This window comes from Arvicanthis niloticus, chromosome 1 (genome assembly GCF_011762505.2).
Source record: "Arvicanthis niloticus isolate mArvNil1 chromosome 1, mArvNil1.pat.X, whole genome shotgun sequence".
Taxonomy (NCBI): domain Eukaryota; kingdom Metazoa; phylum Chordata; class Mammalia; order Rodentia; family Muridae; genus Arvicanthis; species Arvicanthis niloticus.
The window spans coordinates 147,153,892-147,177,140 of NC_047658.1; the positions used below are offsets into that span (position 1 = coordinate 147,153,892).

Here is a 23,249-nt window from a genome sequence, read left to right on the forward strand (position 1 = left end):
GTTACCTTATCCTGGGCTGGCTTTAGCTCCCTCAATAGCCAGTCCTTACCCATTGTGTGTCAGAACTAACAACCTATGACAAATAGATAAAGAACTTTGAATCCATTAACTGAGCAGACACTACCTTCCACCACCCCCAAAGCTAAGAATGCCATCAGGTAGCATCTTGGGCCTAGAGAAAAGCCTCCCCCATCTTGTTCTAACCTGTCTCTGGTGTAATTAACAATATTATTTTAAACTTGTCTTGACTTATGACTTATGACTTTCTTTGTTCTGTAGAACTATGACACTTCATGATATTACTTTTATGTTGGAGGATGGAATTTGGAGCAACCTAAATCTGTGTTCCTGAACCATGGTCATTAAAATGGCTCAAAAGTAATCTATCTCTTATTCCCTTTGGGATAAGAGTTGTGGTTCTCCCCATCCCCTCCAATGAGAACATGCAGGCATGCAGGGAGGAGCCCATGGATAGTTGTGAAGATAGCATTCAGGACAGGAGGAAGAGCCGAGAGCACATCCCTGATGCTGGACCAGAAGGTGCAAGAATACAGTAAATTAGAACAATGAAAATGGAGCAAAGGCCATGAGGGGCCTGGCAGGAGTTTTGCTTTTCTTGTCGTGAGCTGGAGCCATCACAGGATCTCCAGCAGGGGAGTGATAGACTCCTTTGTTTTATCTTGGTATTATGGATGCTTTGTCAAGACTTCACTGACTGAGCAGAAAACAGGAGACTGATGAAGAGGCTGTCATGATTCAGCTGACAACTGGTATGGTCTGGATGAGTACAGCAGCTGAGGAGGCAGTGAGATCAGGTTCTGGATACATCATCTTGTAGGAGGAAACCACAGCATTGGCTGAGGGATTAGACATGCAGTGCAAAGAAAGAAGACTGAAATATGACTCTAAGGTTTATGGGCTGAAGTATACATGGGATTATAAAGCAGCATGATGCTGTGGTAGCATTTGATGGGGTGAACACAGTGTTATTGTTTCTGCCCATGTGGCCGAAAGCAAGGAGACAGAGGAAGAGCAGGCCCAGAGCGACCACATGAGAAGAATGGGAATTTTACCTATAAGGACACGAGGATTCTTACGGAATAACATTATCAAGATACACATTTCAGGTAGGCCATCTGTACCGTGGTGTGGAAAAAAACAAGGAAGATTGACAGCCCCAGACCTGTGGGTGCTAATGAAAGGTGGCCAGGGAACAAGTCTGAAGCATGTGGCATTGGAGGCAAACATAAAGGTTCCAGAGTCTTATTAACCTAGGTTCAAATACCAGCTCTGCCACATACTAGCTTCATCAAGATGCTCAGTTGTGGATCTAGAGATCTGCTCAGCAGTTAGGAACACTGACTGTTCTTCTAGAGGTTCTGAGTTCAATTCCCAGCAGTCACATGGTGGTGGCTTACCATCTATATGTATGAGTGCTTTTTTCCTCTTTTTAAAAAGAATACACACACACACACACACACACACACACACACACACACACACACGCGTGACAAGTACACTGTAGCTGTCTTCAAACACACCAGAAGAAGGCATCAGATCCCATAACAGATGGTTGTGAGCCACCATGTGGTTGCTGGGAATTGAACTCAGGACCTCTGGAAGAGCAGTGAGTGCTCTTAACCGCTGAGCCATCTCTCCAGCACCTTACAGCCGTCTATAATGGTATCTGATGCCCTCTTCTGGTGTGTCTGAAGTGTGTCTTAAGAGAACAATTGTGTACTATTTATTTATTATTTTTTTAAAGATACTTAATCTTTCTGAGCTTCTGGCTCATAGTCTGAAGAATAAGAATACTAACAATTGTTAAATCACTTGATTATTAGGATAATAAATGAGTTAATAGGCATTTAAAATTCGTGCTATAAATTTTATTTATTTAACCATCATTATTCCTGCATAGAGGGGATTGACTACTGGAAAAACTTTAGCCTCATTTCCTTGGGCATGCTGTTTTATACGGAATTTTATAGGGGTGAGATGTTGTAGACACTGTATTAGCCTGTGCCTAAAATGAAGCAGAGGATGCAAGTCAAGTCAAACTTAAATGAAATAGGACTATTTAAAAATAAATGAGAGCCACGTATCGTTAAGCTGGAATGGAGAGGGGGTGGATAGTAGCGGTCTAGATACAACCAGTTGTAGGCCCAAAGGAGCAAGGAAACGAGCAGTTACCAAGTCTTGGAGGGAAAACGTTAAATAAAGCCAGGGACTTAGAGAGAGGCAGAAATCGTGTACAAGAAGCACAGCTAACTTCAGGTAGTCCAGGAGGTCAGAGGAGCTAAGAGACCAAGCTTTTGATGCAGACAGCGTGTGGAAGCAGGGAGGGTATCGTGGAGGAACAACTCCAAAGCATCCAGCACACACAGATGATCAGGATTGCGTTCTTAGATGAAGTCACCTTCTAGCTGGGTTTTAGAGATCTGTGGGCCGTTTACACTCACCACAGGTACTTGGTCAAAGCTGATTCTGAGCACTGTATGTGGCAGATTACGACACTCTCCCGATCCTGTCCAAGAAACAGAGACAGCTGCCGAGACTGAGGCTTGTGATCATGCTACCCGGCCCATTTGCATGGGTTCTTGGACTTATTTTAAGGAGACTCAGAGAGAATAGGCATCCTTTTGAAGCAGGGTAACTGGACATAAATTGTATTTACTTACACATTAAAAGGCTTCTAACTTCTTTTGTTCCTGACCTGGCATAAAGGGACACCAAGTTGCAGTCGTTCAGGCAAAGATGAAGTCAGCACAATGGCAGAGGTTACGGAAACGGAGAAGAGGCAGATTTGAGAACGGCAAGGAATAGAACAGTGATATTTGGTCACCAGTAAGATGTAGGAAGTTATAGATTTACCGAACAAAAAAAGTCATAAGTCAAGGCAAATTGACTTATTTAAATTTAAAGTAATATTGTTAATTACACCAGAGAGGTGGTTAGAACAAGATGGGGAGCCCTTTCTCTAGGCCCAAGATGCTACCTGATGACATTCTTAGCTTTATGGTTGGTGGAAGCTAGTGTCTGCTAAACTGATAGATTTCAAAAGGTTTTTATCTATTCCTCACAGGTAGGTAGTTCTGACATTCAGGTGGACAAGGGATGGCTATTCAGGGAGCTAAAGCTAGCTCACACCAAGGTAATTAGCCTCTGAACCTGTTACATTCCAGCTGGCAGTTTGAACAGGTCAAGCAGTATTTAGAGACACAGACTCTTTCCAGGAGCCTTGATTCACAGGAATGTGTGAATTAAGAGGGAGTGGCAGAGACCAGTGAAGGCAAAGTCATGATCTGTGAAAAAGAGGCACAGGTTAGTGGCATATTTGTTTTTTAAATAAAAATAAAAACAGAAAGAGAAACAACCAAAATTGTGGGGAAAATGCATACAGCATAAAACTGACAGCACTGACCACCTTTGACTATAGTTATAAAACTGACAGCACTGACCATCCTTGGCTATAGTTAAGCCTTGTTGAGCAACTCATCTCCAGAACATTCACATCTTGCAGAACTGAATTCTCTGTGCTCACTAAGCACCAGGATTTATCTTCAGGCATAGAAACTTAACTACTTTAGATGCTAAGGGAGGAGCTGACATAATGTAGGAGATTGAACTGTAGGAAAAATGAAACTTTTTTCTAAGAACTTAACGTTAAAAATACATTTCCTCGGTAAAAGGAGGACAGGTATATTTAGCTCTAACGCCTTTCTTGAGTACCTTTCTTACTTTCTATTGGAAAAAGGAAACAATAGAATTATCATGATGAATTTTTTTTTGTCCAGAAATAAAATTGAAATTTAAAGCAGTTTTCAGGCCTTTAAACAGGCACTTGTATCCTTGCCATCTCTTACGTAAACTACTCTCATGTGATTGGGAGGTGACACATACTCAACTATTGTGTTTTCCTGATACGGAGGAGCTGTGAATACTGAGTGACAGGATTAAACAGCACAGAGGACTCGACCACCAAAACCAGTAACTGTGGTCAGGAGATGTGCGTAGGATGAGTTAGTTTGGTATGAGGCTCCTTCTATTACTGTGTATTTAATTCAGGTGAACTTCAGTTTTTAAAAAATTATGTGTGGGAGGGTGGGAGAAGGGTATGTGTATTTGGGGGACATATATGGAGGTCATAGGGCAGTCTGTGGGAGTCTGTCCTGTCCTTCCATTCACCAAGGATTCTGAAGATTGACCACAGGCTGTCAGGTTCCGCAAGCACGTTTCTCTATGGAGCCATCTCTCCAGCCTGAACTTCATACATTTCATAGAGCACACACACAGTCATAAGGCCACGAAGATTGATCTTATTTGCAAATATCTCCTCACGTCACTTAAAAACAATGTTACTATCATAGGACAATATCAAACTAGTATTTGTTATTAGAAATACAGTTTAAGCTGGCTACAAAGAAGACATTATTGGATTTTTAGTGTAATTATTCTTTGAAATGAAAAATCCTATAGTTATGCACCATTTAGTAAGATACATAAAATCTTGCTATATTGCTCTGGATTTATCAAAATATCCAGAATTCACTAAGCATGTGCTGCGTGGTAGACACTGCATTATGCAAGGCAGCAGACATCTAAATTGAAAAGTCAGCTCCGCCTCTGAACAAATACACCAGAAGTGTAGCAGAGAATGCATTTCCTTCAGAGTAATCTTCAGTGGTCACAGAGTAAATGATTTTGGGCAGAACTATGTCTAGTGGTATAATTAGCTCCAGACACGAATTCTCTGCTATAAAGGAAATACAGAAAAACAAACAAACAAACAAACAAACAAACAACAAACACCAGCAAAACCCTCATGAATTAGGAATCAGAAAGCTGTCTCTAGCTACAGGCCAGCATTGTTGCTGTTCATTCACGAATTCAGCCACCCGCTCTGTTTACTGAGAACCAGCACTGTGGGAGAATCTGGTGTTGGAAGCATGGTGGGAGAGGTCGGTTCCATGCTCTGTGGCAGGAGAATAGGAGCAAGTGGCTTAGTTTTCCTGCTGTCTTCTTGGGTTGATGGGATGCCGCAGGTCTCCTTCAAACCTCAAAGCTAAGGTTACAGCAGCCTTATAAGGAGAAGCTGTCCAAGTGGCTTTGGGATTTGAGGACTTAAACCTTTCTCCCTGAGGGCCAGCCCTCATTTCAAACCTCTTCATTTCAAAACAGGTTCATAGTTCACCTGCATGGGTTACCTTGCACAAAGCCTGGGCGCGGCTATCCCTGTTCCTAGGGCTCTGGAGGTAGTTAGTCAAAGCTGGAGAAAAATGGATGGCGTTTGTCATTTCACAGCTGACAAGAGGTATACATACCCAGTGAGCAATTTTCTCAGTGGTCCCATAAGGCTTTCCAGACAACTGTGTGGCTTTGCCTGCAGCTTCCCCCATTGCCTGAGAAATGACTGCTCAGCAGGGGCTGGGAAGCGATCAGGTAGGAAGGGCGCTTCCTCCCACAGGTGTTGACTATCAAGGCCACCAACATTATAATCTCAAGACCGGGAGCTTTTCCTCCTTATTTTTTTCCTCTTTTTTTTTTTCTTTTTCTTCTTATGGCAGTAATAAAAATGTCTTTTTCAAGGGAGAAAAATAGATTTTCTGTAACAGCGAGGGTGAGAGATCTAAGAAGGAGGAAAGGAGGAAGGAAGGGGAAGGAGAGTGAGTTTTGAACACACACTACCTCAAGCCCAGGAAAAAGAAATTACAACCCCAGTGAGCTTTCGAGTAACTAGGGAACTGAACTGCCCCGCTCCTCTCCCAATCTGTATTTCTAGTCAATGAAAAAGACATCGGGTTTGAGGTTCCTTCCGAAACCGGGCTGGCTAATTTAGCCCCTCCCACAAGCCCTAGGGTCTGTTATATCTCTGAACCGTGAGTACCTCTCTCACAGAAAGCCACCACAGCAAGCAGAGGCAGCAAAAACAAAAACACCCAAGACAAACGAGGGAAGAGGAAGAAAACAAAAAGCTGCCCCTTATGGAAGATATAAAGGGTAAGACCAGAACTGATTTGATCCAAACCCTTCAGGAGAAAAAAAAAAAAGCCCAGACCCAAAGCAAGTACTTGAAAGAGCCAAAGGCAAAGCGCCTGAATGAACGAACTCTCCCTCTCTCCTGAGCGAGGCAGAGAAAGCTTTGGGAAGCAGACAACTCAGGGTTGCAGTACTCTGGAGTAGGCTGGAGTCGATGAATATTCATAATTAATTGGTATGCAGATGTGTTTTTTTTTTTTTTTTTTTTTTTTTTTTTTTTAAGCGGCAAGTGACTGTTTTTCAATCCTCTTGTACCTAAAGAGGCAGCTGCTTCATCTACAGTCTGGAGTCATCTAGTGTCGGTTTGGGTCCCTGGCTTGCAGATGTTGGGTTCTGTGTGTAGATTTGTTTTGTTCGAATTTCCTGCGTTCTTTCCTGCTGGGACATTCGCAAAGGCTCTGCTCCTTCTCTGCGGGGAGTTGGACAGGCAAGTTAATGTGGCAAGAGGCTGTCACAACAGGACCCCAGAGTGCTTGTTGTAAAAATGCTGTAAGCTCCTTGAGCTGTGTGGGGGAGTGTGCTCGTCCCGGAGAGGGAGAAAGGGGTGGAGGGAAGAAAGAAAGAGTTCCTTTTAAAAGAGCAGGTCAGATCCGACTGACCACGTTAGATTTTGCCTACGAAACTACAAGGGCAGACTGGTTTGCACAAATGGTGTGCAGTCTCTGCCTTTTACCTCTTTTGGGCATTTTCTGCCAGGACGGAGAGCCAGCTGCTTGCCAGTCCTTGGGAGCCAGGAACAAAGGGGGAATGTAGGGTCGCGAACCTGCTTCATCGCCAGCTTCTAACAGGCTCACAGATTTCTATCACATAGGATGCAGAGGGACTAGAGAACTAGCAAACAGATTTCTTCCTAAGTAAAGCAGACCAAAGCTATGTGGGTTCACTAAGGCTTTATTTACTGTGTGCTGGGACCTGTGCTCCTTTTCCCATGCGTGCTCTGCAGCTTCCCTCTCATCCATATAAGGTAAGTGATGTCCTTATCAACTCCATTTCCCCGGAGGATTCAGTGCAGGAACTAAGAGCGGAACTCACCTTGGGATCCTGTACCTAGGAAGTGGCAACTGTGGAGGCGGGCAAGGGGGAAGCCTGGATCACTGGACTCTTAGGCTTGTGAATCTCTGAAGCTGGTGGGGAGGAGACTGATGAAATCTAGTCTGTGAAGGAATTTGTATTTTGTAATGAAGTTCACACCACCAATCTCAGTTGGTGTTAATGGTTATTCCTATGGGAGAGAGGCAGACCTTGTTATTCTGTACTCTCTTTTACAAAAGAGAGGATCTGAACCTGGAGGGGTTAGACTGTATGAATCAAACGCCTAGATGTCAAGAAGTCTGGATCTAACCAGAGCTCCTCTACTTCTGGTTTCTCTTCTGAACATGTGTCCCCACCCCCAGCTAGTACTCACCAAGCGACTTTCAGTTCCCCAGGGACCTGATCTTCCCTCCTGCTCAGTCAGCTGCCAGGCACTGTCCTCCATCTTGGAGGCCTAGCTGACCTCTTCGTCCTGTAGCCAGCCCACCTCTGTTTGGATTCCAACTCCATCGTTTTGTTTTGTTTGTTTGTTTGTTTTGTTTTTGGTTTTTGTTACTGTGAGCCTCAGCTTTCTCACCTGTGAAATGGAGAGAAAAATACCTGCCTCAGAGGGTTATAAGGACCAAGTAATGACATACACGAAGTTCCTAATGTAGAATAAATACAGACTGCTGCTCTAGCTCCTAGATTTTTCTTGAGTATTGCTTTCCCCGTTAAGCCTTCTCCCATCCTTTGGCCTAGCTCCGGACCTGCCTTGACCACCGCATTCAGGTGGCACTCATCACACTCATTTTCCTTCTCTCTATGACATTTTCCAGCCCGTAATGCTTAATTTCTGGATTCATCTTTGGATGTATGATAGCCAGTGCACCTTTTTTTTTTTTTTTTTTTTTTTTTTTTTGAGTTTTAAAAGGAATAGCCGCTTTGTTGTCCAGGCAGGCAGAGTGGTGGGAAAGAGGCCTCAGTCATGACAGAGGGCAGAAGGCAGCTAGGTACTCACAAAGAAGCCTCAGAAGACAGACGTGGTTCTGAAAGGCACCGAGGAAGAATACTGAGCTAGGTTACTGATCCAGTAAGAGCCACAAGACAAGTCTGTGGCCCAGGGTTGGGCTAGCAGTTTTACCACATGAGGTCCACAGCTGGTCTCTGATGTGCTTATTATGAATCAGCTCATAAGCCACAAGGACAAGCCCTTGACGTTGACATCACCTCAGAGGAGACAGTGAGCTCTGAGGAGAGGGGGCTCTTTTAGGCTTTTGCCCAAGTCCAGAAGGTTCTTATCAGCCACAACAAGCACCTTGACCTCCTTCAGTGGGCACTTGGTCAGTATCTGAACATCTATTATGATTGTAGTTGATGTTCATTCCGAGGGCTTACAAGGAACCTTTGAATTAGTCATGGGCATTCCCTCACTTTGATGACTATAACTCCTAAGCAGTCCACAGACATCTTTCTCTGTAGATACTCTGAAAAATGAAATGCCCCTCTCTAGGTTGATAGTCTTTTTTTTTTTTTTTTTTTTTTTTTAAGATTTATTTATCGTGTGTGTGTGTGTGTGTGTGTGTGTGTGTTCTGTCTTCAGACACACTAGAAGCGGGAATCAAATCCCATTATAAATGGTTGGTTGTAAGCCACCATGTGGTTGCTGGGAACTGAATTCAGGAAGTCTGGAAGAGTAGCCAGTGCTCTTAACTGCTGAACCATCTCTCAAGACCCTAGGTTGATGGTCCTAATTGATGTGACTTCATGCTAAGACACCCAGTTTGTCCCATACAGCTCTGGATGAATTTCAACCTCTAGTCCCCACTCAGTCAGGGACCACACTGGATATTTTTAGATGTGTCCTAGCATACCTTTGCTGTCTCTGAACAAAACATCTGTTTTGATAAATAGCATCTCTCTAGCCCCACTTGATAGAAATTTTGCTGTCTGAAGCAGTGTATTGTGGTAACAAAAGAAAATCAAACACTGAGTCTGGCCCTGGGTAAAATCATAATGTACATTGTTTGTTCCCAGTGCCCCCTCCCCCTTCTTCTTCCTGGCATACCTTCAAAGCAATTTGACAAATCTTGTTTGTCTGCCCGTTGTAAGTACCTATGCCAGCTCCTAGGGATATAAACAGTTTGCACATGATGTAGTAGGGAAAGGAGACATATGAAACCAATTCTAAGAGAAGCCAGATTCTGTCGAGTGCTAATAATAGCGCACATTGATTATTATGTGCCAGACGCTGTAATGGTTCATATATGTTGTCTCGTATAATCTTCACAACAACTCTTTATATTGATTTATGCATGTCACAGTTATAGAAGGAAGTCACTCAGCCAAAGTCACACAGCTTGGTAAGAGGCAGAGGGGACATTTTTGACCTTGTAGTCAGTCTGCAAAGCTTGAACTAACAAATAAGTCCTTCCTCCTGAGAGCCACAAGACCAGTCCAAAGGAACACAACTCGGAGAAATGAGTTCTCAGAACTCAGTCTTAAAGAATGGGCTGCTTTCAGCTGGATTTACAGAGATAAGTGAAGTGCAGTGCCCACAGAAAGCCCCTTCCTTCCCCAGTCAACAGTGCCAAAGGAACCTTTCTTTTTGCTAAAGCTGCAGCCTGGACTGAAGGGTAAAAGGCTCTTTTCCACGTTCTGAGCAGGGTCTATTTGCATCTCATCCGGTAGATTTAAAGGCAGAATTGCAGACTTGAGTCTTGGCCATGAGTTTGGGATTACCAGTCATGCAATTAAATAAACATTTACAGAGTGATCAGCTGCACATTAAATGATTTTCTTAATCATGATTTCCCTGGATAGCAATAGAGAAAGTGGTGAGGTACATCTGGCAGCATGAATTTGTATTGCTTCTCATTGGCTAAAGCACCTCTTCAGAGTCTTTCTCTCCCTTGAGGTGTTATGGTCGCTTCTCTGTAATCAGTAGTTGTGAACAAGGGATGAGTGTTTAATTCGGGTGTGCTGGCTCATTCTGTATAGGGTGATGGCAAGGCATGTGGAAAATTGTGTAGAGTTTATTCCTTCAAATATTTTGGGGAGAGGCCAAAGACCAAGAGTAGCCCTTGTGGTGAAGGATCATCAGACATTTTGATGATTTGACAGAAGAAAGAGAGGAGGCATGAGCTTTGTTTTTGTCATGTGTGCATATGTGTGTGTGTGTAGTACATGAATATGTGTGTGTGTATGTATCTGTGTGTCTTTGTCTATGTATGTGTCTATGTGTTCATACATGCAAGTATGTCTGTGTGTGTGTGTATTTCTGGAACCGTGTTTCTCAGACTTTAGACACATGCATCATTGAAGGTCTTATATTCAGAGTCTCCTTCAGAAGCTCTGTGGTGAGGTTGAGGTCCTGCAGTCCTTCTACAGGCCAGGTAGTGCCTGGCCTCTATGACCACCCTGACTGGCAGTGCTACATGCATGTCCATGGCCATGCATGTCTTAGTCTCTGCTTATTTTGGTACCAGTAGATCAGCCCTTCCTTTTCTTTACCCTATACTCTCTGAGCTGCCACGTGGAGCCAGTAATTGGCTATGCCATTGCAGGATATCGGGAAGCCTAGTTCATTTATACGTGCAGAAAAATACATGACCTATGACCGGAGTTTCCAGCCTCTAGTTTGCTATGATCTAGGAACAAATGTGTATCTTCGGCACATAGCTCACTGCAGAACAGAAAGGTTTTCTGTAGAGTTCTTAAGTATCATTACCTTTAAAAGGCTTATTACTTCTAAGTGCGTGTGTGTGTGTGGGTGTGTGCATGTGAGCACAGGTGCCCATAGAGGCCAGAGGCATTGAATCACCTGGAGCTGCAAGTCCAGGCAGTTGTGAGCCACTGACCTAGGTGCTGGGAGTGGAACTCAGTTCCTCTCCAAGAACAGCTCCTAAGAGCTCAGCCACCTCTCCAGCCCGTTTTCTACTTTTCTCTGTTTCCCCAGAGTTCCCTTGTTCCTGAAGCTTCTCCCCTTTCAGCTTGAGCAGGGCTGGAAGCTCATGTGTGGCTGCCTGCGGACTCCTGTGCTGGATCTAGGAGTGTTGGGAGCTGGGGGTCACAGGGACTCAGGGCTCTGAGCTTGGGCACAGCATGCCAGGCCCATCCTATGTCTGCTCTGCACATACAGGGTTGGAGACAGCCTAGCTGCAAAGATAGGAAAATGGGTTCAGAGAGGAATGCCGAGGCTTCCTTAGGTTTGGAGAAATGAAGCTGTGGAAGAGGGTGTCTGATCAGCACACGACTTGTACTGTCTGTCCTGCGTTATCACAGTGCTTAGAGACCAAATTATAGAATCAGCCCAACACAAAGAGAGGTTTCCTTTGATTTAAAAACATTTTTATATAATACATTTTTGACCTAAACAAAAATCAACACACACACACACACACACACCCTGACCCCAGACAAGGTTTGTGATCTTTTTGCCTCAGCCTCCTGGGTATTGGAATTATAGGCATGTGTCACCAAGCCTGGCAACGAAATGCTTTATAAAAGGAGACAATAAGTAACAATGACATTTCAAAACAAAATGGGGGGAAAATAGACAAATGCCTTTGAAGTAGAATACAAGAAAGTAGAAGATGTGAAGGAATGTAAGGAATTGTTTTTTGTGGTCTAAATTCAAGGACTGATTTCAGAGATGTTTCTTTTGGCCTCATAACAGAGTGCGTGTACAGTTGCCCAGTGCCCACACACATGCTGTGAGAACACCATGTAACCCTATTAGGGTGAGTATAGACCCTTGAGAAGGCTGACTGGGTGACTCCTCTCATCTCACTTGGTACTGCCTTAAAACTTGTGATAGCATCACAGTCATCATAGTGTATACAGTTTTAAACTCTGTCTTTTAGTGAGGGCGTGAATCACACGTGTTTTGCATTTGGTAGCACAGCCTTGGTTAGTACACTTTTTACAGTTACGTAGCTGATTTAACAATTTCCGTCTTTTGCAATATCTTCAACAAACATTAGCGCAGGAACTACTTACTTAAGTAGGGGTGTGCCCTATGAGGATGGAATCCCAGATGTAGGTTCTAGTTTAAAACCTGTGAACATTTTCTGAAGCTCTCAGTTGCCATTGCTAAGTTGCCCTCCCAAGGCCAAGTTGGTTCCCAAGGCGTGGGCCCTTTGTGCCATGGCCGCTTCCTGTTTCCCAGCATCCTTGACTGCATTAGTGACTGGTTAAACAAAACAATTGCATCCACTTTAAAAGTCTTCGTAGTTCTTTAATTTCTAGAAATCTTTATGGTACTTTTTATACTATATGCTTAGTCTTTTGCATAATGTCCACAGTCTTTGCTCATTTGTTACTAATTTGCATTTTATGTTTTTAATTTAATTTCTGTGATCCATCACTGAAGATATTTAGCTTTCTGCAGTACTTGCAATAGTTTTGTGGAATCTGTTCCTCATATCTTCATAATATTTTATAGTGTTTTTGTGAAGAGATCCAATACATTTTTATACACAGCTTGGTAGTTTATAAGTAGTTTGATAACTATATTTTTATTGCCTTCTTAACTTATATAATGGTTTAAGTTCTAAAAAATCATAACTTTTGTCTATATTATTATAATTTTTCATTTCCTTCTTAGTGTTGAGAACATAGCTTGTAAATAGACATATGCTGAATTTTTTTTAAAACCTATGAATACTTATGGATATATTACTTTTAAAATATAAAATTGATATCAATCAGTTTAATCTTTTAAATTATGTTGTAATGTATCTCCAATTATAATTTTCTCCCAAGTGAAATTATAGTGTATGGGTATTCACTGTATGTATGTGCATGTGTGTATGTGTTCTACATGTAGGTGGAAGCCCAGAATTCATGTTGATGTCTTCCTTAAGAGTTGTCAACCTTATATATATTGGAAGGGTCTCTGGATGAACCAGAAACTTGCTGGTTGACTGGTTAGTCAGCTCTCAGTATCCACATGTTTCTGTTGCTCAAGACAGGCATTCCCAGTGATGCCTGGCTTTTTACATGGGTGCTGGGGATTTGAACTTAGGTTCTCATGCTTTCAGAGCAAGTACTTTTACCTGCTGAGCTATATCCCTAAGCCCAGACTTCAGGTACTTTGAGAGAATAAGTTGTTTGTGCTAATTTGTGACAGCAGCCATTATTAGAACACTAATATGGCAGATATTTAATAAATGGGTATGAAATTGTTTTAGTTACCATACAGATGGATTTGGGTCACAAACTGTTCTAATCACTTCACAGATGTTAATTTAGTTCTGAAACACCACCAGAGGTTGTTGCTATTTAATTTGGCTATTTTACTGACATTTGAGCGACAAGAGCAGTAAGCTACTTAACTAATGCCTCTCAGTTGGAAGTTGTGGAGTTCAGACTCAAATCCTGGGCATTGGTCTCATTATTTGGAGATATGGCTCACATACCATATGACTCATGCATTTGAGATCTGCGGTTGGTGCTAGTATATTTACACAATTGTGGACGATTGTCACAATCAGTTTCAGTACATTTTAACATTTCAAAGCCTCTGAACCCATTAGTAATCCTTCCGAACAGGTGGAGTGGTGTCTGTGAGCTTCAGGTCTTGTTTCTGGTGGATGATGCTACTCTTCATGAGATCTCTGGGCACTTGTGTGTCTTTGTTGGAGAAATGTCCATTTGGATTGTTTGCAAATCTTTAAAAGTTTGACTTTTTATTATGGAGTTGCAATGACTCTTTATATATTCCCTTTGTTCAAACATATGACTTTCAAAATTCTTCTGTATTCTGGCTATCTTTCCTTTTTTTTTTTTTTTTTTTGAACTTTTAATGCACAAAAGTTTTACATCTTAACGATATCCAGTTCATTTTTTTTTTCTCTGTATCTTATGTTTTTGATGTCATATCTAAGAGCTCGGCACCTAATTCAAATCCATGAAGGCATTTATGCCTGTGATTTTATTCATTTTATTTTGTGTGTTTATTTTGCCTGCATATCTGTGTACCACATGAATTCAGTGTACGAGGAGGCCAGAAAAGGTCATTGGATGCCCTTGAACTAGAGTTGCAGATGATTGTGATCTGGTCATGTGTGTGTTGGGAACCAAACCTGGATCCTCTGAGGGAGTAGCAAGTTAAGAGTCCTTAACTTCTGAGCCATCTCTCCAGCCTCCTATGTTTTCTTCAGCATTTTTAATGGTTTTTATCCCTATATGTAGGTTTCCGGTCCTTTCTGGTTTTCTCTTCCTCTCTCCACCCTTCTTCTGGAATATCCAGTTGTCCCAGCATTGTTTGATGAGAAGACTGTTGTATCCTCTGTGAATTGTCTTGGCATAGTGGAGAACACATAGTGGAGAGTCTGTTTCTGGAGTCTCAGCCCTGACCACTGAGCTTTCATCCCATCTTTGCTCCAGACTGTCTTGGTCACTATAACTGTATAGGAAACTTCACAATCAGAAGGTCGAGTTCTCCAGCCTTGCTTTTCCTTCTCAAGGTTGTTTCGCTATTATGTGTCCCGTGAATTTGCAAATGAATGTTAGGACCAGGTTGTTAATTTCTGGGAAGAAGCTGCCTGAGAGTTGATAAGGACTCTGCTGAGCATATGGATGTGAGGAAGACTGCCATTTTAAAACTACCAAAGATTGAGGCTGCAGCTCAGTGAGAGAGGTCTCATAAGCTCAAGGCAGTCTCTAGTACCACGATTTAAAGAGATGAACGAATCGTATGCCTTCTTATCCATGAACAGGTGGTAGCTCTTATTTTATTTGTGTCTTTAACTTTCTCCAGTAACATTTTATTGTTTTCAGACCACAGGTTTTAGGTTCCTTTTGTCAAGTTTATTGTTAAGTTTCTCCCTTCATTTTGATGTCTTTGTAAGGATAATAGGAGCCAGGCACAAACTACTAACCTCTGTGCTTCTGAGGCAGAGGCAGGGAGGCCTCTGTGAATCTCTTGTTCATATACACTGCCCATCTTTATTTCCAATGCATCTATTCCCCATTTAAACCACTGGCCTTGAAGTCAATGTTCACGGTTGTTTTGGTGGAAGAATTGAAGTAGTCTATACTTGTTTTTACTTTTCTTTCTCTTTTGACACAGCCTTTGCTTATTCATCCTCATGCATACAGCTTCAAAGATGTGGATGATAGATGGCTTACTTTTAAATCTGTGGGAACTCTGAAAAGAAAAGCACCCTGCTTTTAATTGTATCTCAGTATGGAAGCACAAGTGAGCAACTTTGATGTTAATATGAAGATAGGACTTAAGAGCACCTGCTTCCTGTGTCTCTCTATGTTAGCTTAAATGTTTAATCTGTGTGTGTTGTCAGCATCAGTACTGGGAGCACAGCCGTCATCCACAGTGACTCCTCTCTGCAGAAGTGTGCCCGCACTCAGCGTGAGTCTTTTCTCCGAGTGTGGTCTGCCTTCTTGAGTTCTTAATCTGGGCTCTCTTCACATTGATTAATCTTTTCAGCATGACAAGTTAACTTGATCATCCAGAAAGATGATGATTGCTCAGAAGAGCATCATGCTGTCTTCAGAACAGACATCTTTGTTGCCACATCACTGGGGAAGTTCCTCCTCTGGCTTGGGAAAGCTGATGCTGTAGAGAAGCTGAGGACAGGGCTGTTTGCAGTGAACTGCATCTCAGTGTTACAACTTGTGTTGCAAAGTAGCTGAGGATAGACTTCCTTTAGATTGGCCTAGGATAACCCTGCTGTTTTCCAAATGCAGCTGTTCTTGGGGATGAGGAAATCCTCCCATGATCTCTTTGGTCACTGCCCTCTCTCTCCTTTTGTTTTAACTTTGCAAGAGCTTATTATTTGAATGTCTTTGAATTTCATCGTTCTTCATTTCTTCTTTACGCTTTCTTTTCCCCTTCATTTATTTTCCACCATATTCCAATAGTATTTTCCTGAGATTTTCCTCTATGCCATTCAATTTCCCTTAACTAGTGCCAACATCAAATTTGATTCAGCTGCAGTGATTTTGGCTTCCATGGAATCTTGTGGCTTGTTTTTTTCTCATAGCAAGGTTCTCTCCTATCTAGTTGAGATTAAAGATTTCCCTTTCTATCATCCTTTATATCAATTTATCAATGGAGATGACATTCTCCTCTGTCTTTCACCTTTATTGCAAATCTTTATTTGTTTATTTATTTATCTTATGTATATGGGTGCTTTGTCTGCATGCATGTCTGTGCACCATGTGCACAGCCCGTGGAGGTCAGAAGAGGGTGTTGGATACCCCAAAACGCAACCAGAGTTACAGATGACTTTTGAGTTACCGTGTGAGTGCTGGGAATTGAACCCAAATCTTTTTCTGGAGGAGCGGATGATACTCTTAACCACTTGAACCATCTCTTCAGCTGCATTTTTGTAAAATATAAGGGTTTTTTTTTTTTTGTTTGTTTTTTTTTTTGTTTTTTTTTTTTATTGGAAAAGAGACTCCTTATAAAAAAAAAAAAAAAAAAAAAAAAAAAAAAAAAAAAAAAAAAAAAAAAAAAAACCAAAACCAAAACAGCACATGTATACAAGTGTGTCTTCATGTTATGTTAAGATTGAAATAGGCTTTATTGGTGATTTACTTCCAACAAACCTGAGAGGGAGTTGGAATGGTTGGTTTACCCACAGCTCCTGTGGCATCTACTTGGATCTTGTTTAGGATCTCAAAGGCTGGATCTTCACCTAAATGTGGGGGAAAAAAAATCTAAGTTTTCTGAGAGAGTGGCTTACTCTGCTCTGGGAAAGACTGCAAAAGTCATCTAGGCATATGTTCATGTTTCAGAGGACAGGGAGACTAGGCTCTGTCAGACTGTTGTTCAAAGGCATAAGCTGTCTAGGAAGGTCCCCTCTCGGGGCCATGCTCTTGCTTTACTTATTCCTCAGAGCGAGGACGTGTGTGGAGCTGGGCGCTGAGCTCTGCCCCTGTCCTTTCCCCATGGTGATGCTGTCCTGGAAGGTTAGGTCTCTTTGTATCTCAGACAAATGGCTACCAACTTGTGGAGGGTGGGGGGCAGGAACAAAAACAAGACACCAGAGGTTTCCCCAGACATTCCTTTGTCCTTCCTGTCATGCTCACACTGTGCTGTGTTTCTGCCGTGGTGTGTTCTGTTGTTTCCAAGTTTAGCCATGTTGGGAGAATCAATGAGCCCTTGCTTCACCTGCTCCTGCTTGTCTATCTTGCCTTTGATGAGGCCATGACGATCATTACATGTCATTACCGTGATTTCTTCATGTTACTATAAAGTTGTTTCATTTTTCAAAAATATATTTCCTTTTGGATACACAGGTAGATTTTAATAAGTCTGTGGGAAAGTGTAATAAAATAATTTAACTTGATGTTTATGTTGCCATCCTGTTCAGTGGCCACAAGGTTGTGAGATTACTCTAGGGACATTCTAAGAATGAGCCAACCAGTTAGAGAGCAGTTCTGGGAGGGGTTAGCATTAGGCATCTGCAATAATGTCTCAGTAAGACAGGGTGAGGTGGTCACACGGTAGAGCATGGAGAGAGGAATGGCCAGGAAAGGCTTAGTTTTGGCAGTGTTTCTGAAGTGGAGTTGGAGAGGTAACAGGTTGGGTGGCTTCTTGAGAGAGAGGGGAAGAAAGATGTCAAAACTCATCCTAAGTCACAAGTTTGGTGGTTGGATCAATAAATATTTATGATCAAGGCTGAGAATTGGAGAGGGAAAGTAAATTTGACAGATAAAAACATTTTGGATAGTCTAAACTTGAGATGTTTATAAGACATCGGGTAAGGCATAGATATTCTGTTGGTTGCTGGGAATTTGGTGTAGATCTTAGAGCTCGAGAGACAAGAGGAGTTGTGACTGGGACACAGAGTGGACACAGAGTTATTGGTTCATAGATGAGTCAACCTGCAGTACAGAAAGTAAAGACAGGAGATTGTGAAAATGATACCTAGGGAAGCATCATGTTAAGAAAGGGTCAAGAAGAGAAAAAGCTTAGGGAAAGAGATTCAACAAGAATGCCTTTAAAAATAGAAAAAAGTCAAAGAGACAGTTTGACCATGGTAGTTGGGGAAACTGTGTTCACATTCACAGCAGCAGAAAAGGCTAGATGGATAATGAGACTACATGCAACATCTCTCCTGAAGCACACTTTCAATTGCATCCTCCATTCTACCGGAAGTGAGGCTGCATGCAGCATCTCTCTGGTAGCATACTCACTATTATCTTTCCTTTTGTTTACAGCCCAGTGCTTTGGGATCTGACATGCACTTAATGCTTGCTGCTAAAAACTCTATTCTCTGAAAAAATGAGGACCAGCAAGCTGGCTCAATGGGTAAAGGCACTTGCCATCAACCCTGACTACATGAATTTGATTTTGGGGACTCACATGGTTAAGAGATAGAACCAATTACCTTGCAAGTTGTTCTTTGACCTCCACATGTTTGCTATGGAATGCACATACCACCTCTACAGGTAGATAAATAAGTAAATGTAAGGAAAAAAAAAAACCCTCTAATGATGTGTCTACAATGAAGGAAATATGGTGACGTGATTGTGGAATTTGAAACTTAACAATTGTTGCTGGTATAGACAGAATTCATAGAATATTTATCCATGCTAAGAGATTAAAGTATAAAAACCAAGAAAGTAGGAATGGAGGGCTTCATGTAAGAAGGGAGTTGTTATAGGGAAATTAGTTAGGCCAACAAAGAGTGAATTTGGTTACATTTGAACCATAAAAGCCAGCAGATGAAATTCATTCATCAGACTGTAGTTATTGAACAAAGTGTGTGCTAAACACTATTTTAGATGCAGAGGATACATTAGGAGACAAATTAAAAACCCCTGACTTTTATGGGGCTTATCTTCTAGGGTTGCAGGAGGCAGACAGTAAACAATAAAGTGTATGCATGCTCGGTGACAAGTGCCCAGAAAAAAAAAAAAAAAAACAAGCAAGGCATGGCAGAGGTGACATCCTGTCGCAGTTTCCGGGATGAACATTCCAGGCAGAGGTACCAGGAACTACAAAGTCCTAAAGAGAAGTGAGATGTGTAAGAAACAAGGACTGCAGCATAGCTCAAGTGGAGTAAGGGGGTAAGAGCCAAGGGACAGAATCTAGGTCCTCATGGGCCCAGAACAGGCTCTGGCTTATAGTCATAGAGAAAGGAAACATCACAGCAGGTGCTGAGCACAGAAGTGGCTTTTCCCAGTCTGTGTTTTAATAGGATCATTCTGGAGAGAGACTGACTAGGATACCATTGTAGTGATGCAGGGCAGAGTTGAGGGGAGGTACCCAGTAGTAGGTGGCAAGTAGGAGAGATGTTGAGAAACAGTTGCATTGTTACCTATTTTGAAGATAGAAGCTGTAAAATTTCCCACTTGGATTTGAACCAGAAAGAGAGACAGAAACTTGATTTGGAAGTTTGGCACCTTCTGAGAAACTGGAAGGCTTGAGTTGCCTTGAGACTATAGAAGGAAGGAGTTTGGGCAGAAAGATGAAACACTGTTTTGGATATGTTAGGTCCAGGCTACTGTCTTTTCACATGGATGTGACAAAATACCTGACTGGAGCAACTTCAGGCCAAAAGCATTTCTCTGAGCTCACTCATGGTTTAGGAGATATAGACTGTCCTGATGGGGAAAAAATACTGGCTGGGACCTGTGTGGTGCAGGAGGCTTGTGGCGTTGTTTCCTCAGCTCTCCATAGGTCAGGAAGCAGAGGGCAGTTAACCAGGCACCTCAGTGGCTTACTACCTGCAGCTAGGCCCTACTTCTTAAAAGTTCTCCCACCTCCCAACATGATGCCACCAACTGGAAACCAAATCTTCATGTGAGCCCATGTGGGGAGTTTTACAGTCAAACCACAGCAGACATCTATTTTAATATGGAGATTGCAGAGACAGCAAGTAAATATATGCTGAAATCTGGAGCTTGTGGGAGAACACTGAGCTAGAGATAATAATTTAGGTAATGAGGAAACATTTAAGTTCAGTGAGCCTGGATTATCTGCAATGAAACTAGTTGAGAAAAACCAAGGAAGTAGGTAGAGATAGAAAAGCAAAGAGGTTTGGGGCCTTGGAATATTCAAGGTCAGCCCCGCTCCATATGTGTATGCTGAGGGTGGGGAGAAGAGGATAAGTGAAGGGAGTATGTTGTGTCTCGGGGAGCCAAGCAGAGCGCTTCAAGAAGGAGAAATGGTCGAGGTCTGAGTCTTCTGATGCTCACGGGTCAAACAGCTGAAAGCAGGGGATTAGTGTGGCATTTGGAACTGAGACAGTCACTAGGTGGCCTTTGTAAGACACTTGGTGGAGATTCTCCACGGAGATGGTCCTGTTGCTCAATTTCTCTCATTTCTGTCCTTTCCTTTGTCCAAGAACTAAGGATGAATCTTTGACATCTGAAAAAACCGGTTGAGAGGGAGGTAGACATGCTTCCTCAAAGGAAATTTCAAAATCTGGTGCCAAAAGAAGAGGAAATGAGCTTCTGACATTCAATAACAGTGTTTGTCCACTTTGGTACAGATAGTCTGCTGCTATCTGCCGGAGCCTGTTAGTGTTCCTGCCATCAACTGTGTGTAAAATCAGTAGGACGGAAACTCTTACGGCAGCTTTGTGTTCCATGGTGTTCATGGGCACCAGATCATAACATTTTCTGTGAAAGAAGTATCAACCTTCAGGACAAGCCAGTCCAGTTTATCCATGACTATGGCATACCCTGTGATCGACAGAGATTCTCTTTTCCCACAGAGAAAATGGTTCTCAGATATTCTTAGGGTTACAAATATTCTTCCCTTAGTCAAAAATCACCACTCACAGACAATTCTTTGATCCACCTGTTGGGATTTTCCTAATGTTTTTTTAAAGTGTGTGCATATATAATATGCTACAGCACGTGTGTGGAAGTTAGAGGACAATTTCCTGGAGTTGATACTCTCCTTCCACTTTGCTGAAACAGGATTCCCTTGAAGTTTCTGCAGTACTCTATATTCCAGTTCAGCTGGCTCCTGAGCTCCTAGGCATTCTCCTGTCTCTGCCTCCCATCTTGCATAGGAATACTGGAGTTACAGATGTACATATGCCATCGAGGTTTTTAATGTTGGTTTCAGAAGTCAAACTCAGGTCAGGTCTGCACAGCAGACACTCTAACCTGCTGAGTCATGAGTTTTTCCTGCTGAGTCATGACTCTTATCTACCGAGTCATGATTCTTTTCTGCTGAGTCATGATGTTGGCTGCTCTCTGACTGATTTCTAACCTTGTTGGACTGTAGTGTATTTTGTTTCCACCTTTACTGGAAATAGGGATCTCTTTATCCACCACATCCAGCAGAGTAACATCGGTGGGAGGCAGGAAGGTAGTTCAGTTTAACACAGTTCTGTAGCTGGTACTGGTTCAAACTTCAGGAGTCTGATCCCGAGTACTTTATTTTAGGCATATTTAAGCACAGCCCAATTTGGTGAAGAAAATCTCCTAGTGGTAAATAACCTGCACAATAAAGCTTAGGACATGAATGACTATATCGAAACTCTTCTCAAAGTACTGGTAACACCTTCCATAAAGATGGTTCTCTAGATTGACAAGCTTATAATAAGACCTGGCGGATGATTCAGTGTTGTCTTGGCCACACAGGAAGTGCAAAGGTCACCAGGCTATTAGCCACGCCCACTCCTAGCCTTCTGGGTGGAAAACAGGTTATATATCCCTCCCTTTGACAGGAGAAGCCTGTGTGTTTAACCTTCCTGGTCCCCCCAACCCCACCCCGAGCTTATCTGTGAGTGTGAGTGCCCCCCCCCCAATAACTACAGTGCTTTCTTGTAGAAAGACTGGCTTTCCGTGTGTTTTACTGACTGAAACATCTCCTCATCCCCAGCTTACCCCATTCCTGGTTTCCCTGACTCACCCTTACTCATTCAGCCAGGGATGTAAAAATGCACCAAGGCTGACACAGGAGAGCAGGCATGGGTGATTCTTCTGCAGCTGAGAAAATAGCCAAGGGGCGGCTTGGCTAGTTCTGAAGTAACCTACAATACTACAATACTAACCTCTGTCTTACAATACATTTATCTATATTTATGGGTTAGACCCTTTTAAATAAACGGTTTTGTATGTCAAAATTAAATGATTGGCATTTCTTATGAGTCTTCATACAGATTTTCAAGGCATCAAGGCAAATACTGCAGCTTATCCCCAGGTATAGTCTGGGAGTACTTCCCGTGACTCCCAAGCACCCAAACTGCTGCTGTGCACAGTTATTGTGTGGGTTAGCTTCAGGGTCTCTGGGTGGCCTGTGATGTAAGCCACACTTCTTGAGCTACACAGCATGCAACCTGTGCCTGGTCCTTTTCTCTTTTTCATAAGGCTAAAATCAGTTGTTAAATCCAAATCTACCAAGGAATGCTTTGGATACCGTCCTGATTGCTGGGTATTGAGGCCTGCTAGAGCGTCACAGCTGTTTCATAGCTGAGGTAGAGGAAGTCTCAGTGGCTAAAGTCTATGGGAAGAATATGAATGTCCTCATCACTAGCAAACCCCACCAGTTGCAACAGTGAGCTACTGTTTTCTCATTGCCAGAGGGAAGCGCTTCTGCTGTTTTTTTGTATGTTTGTTTGTTTGTTTTTAATGATCAGGACCACTGAAGAGACAGAACATTCTCAAGTTGGCAAACATATAAGTTAAACTTTTCTGAATGGTAGTTTGTTTGTAATTATTTAAGGCACGAAGATTTTTATTATCCTGACCGTACAAAAATTGTCCAAGAAAGCTATCCAGAATGTGTGCATAAATGTTCCCTGGAGGACATGTGCTGGCACATTGTCTGTTAGAGAGACAGAGGGAAATAACCCAACGTATAGGTATATTCAAAAGAGATGATGAGGAAGAGTTGTGAGTCTAAAGGATAGTATTGTTATGAGGACCAGGTTATCACAGCAAGCAGTCAAGACCTTGGTTAGAAAATAATCACCTCAACAAAAAAAAATATGTATAGAAAGAAGACCAAAAGGATGAAATATTAAAATAGATTGTTTATATAGATTTCATTTTACTTTCTGATATTTTCTGTACCTTCTGGATTTTAACAAGCATATATTATTTTTTTTTTCTGCTGAAAGAAATACTAAATCTTACTTAGAAATATCTTTCATTTAAAGTTAATTGGAAAGGACTAATTTACTAGTAAAAATTAATCAGATTTAAAAGGATTATATGAAATATGGTAATCTGCTTTTTAGCCTGATTTTCAACTATATGTG

At 42.1% G+C, this 23,249-nt stretch overlaps 1 protein-coding gene across 3 annotated transcripts in view; it reads left to right on the forward strand.

Annotated features, from left to right (window-relative positions):
- Window positions 1–5,842: 5,842 nt before the first annotated feature.
- Window positions 5,843–23,249, forward strand: part of Entpd1 (ectonucleoside triphosphate diphosphohydrolase 1) — an 80,459-nt gene continuing 63,052 nt past the window's right edge. The window contains exon 1 of one of the 3 annotated variants that reach the window (XM_034488909.2): window positions 5,843–6,000. In XM_034488909.2, the coding sequence (XP_034344800.1) occupies window positions 5,985–6,000 (16 nt within the window). In that variant the 5' untranslated portion in view covers window positions 5,843–5,984. Of the gene's footprint in view, window positions 6,001–6,300; window positions 6,467–6,807; window positions 7,004–23,249 lie in introns of those variants that run through there. The other 2 variants (XM_076920900.1, XM_076920902.1) reach the window with 2 other exon arrangements.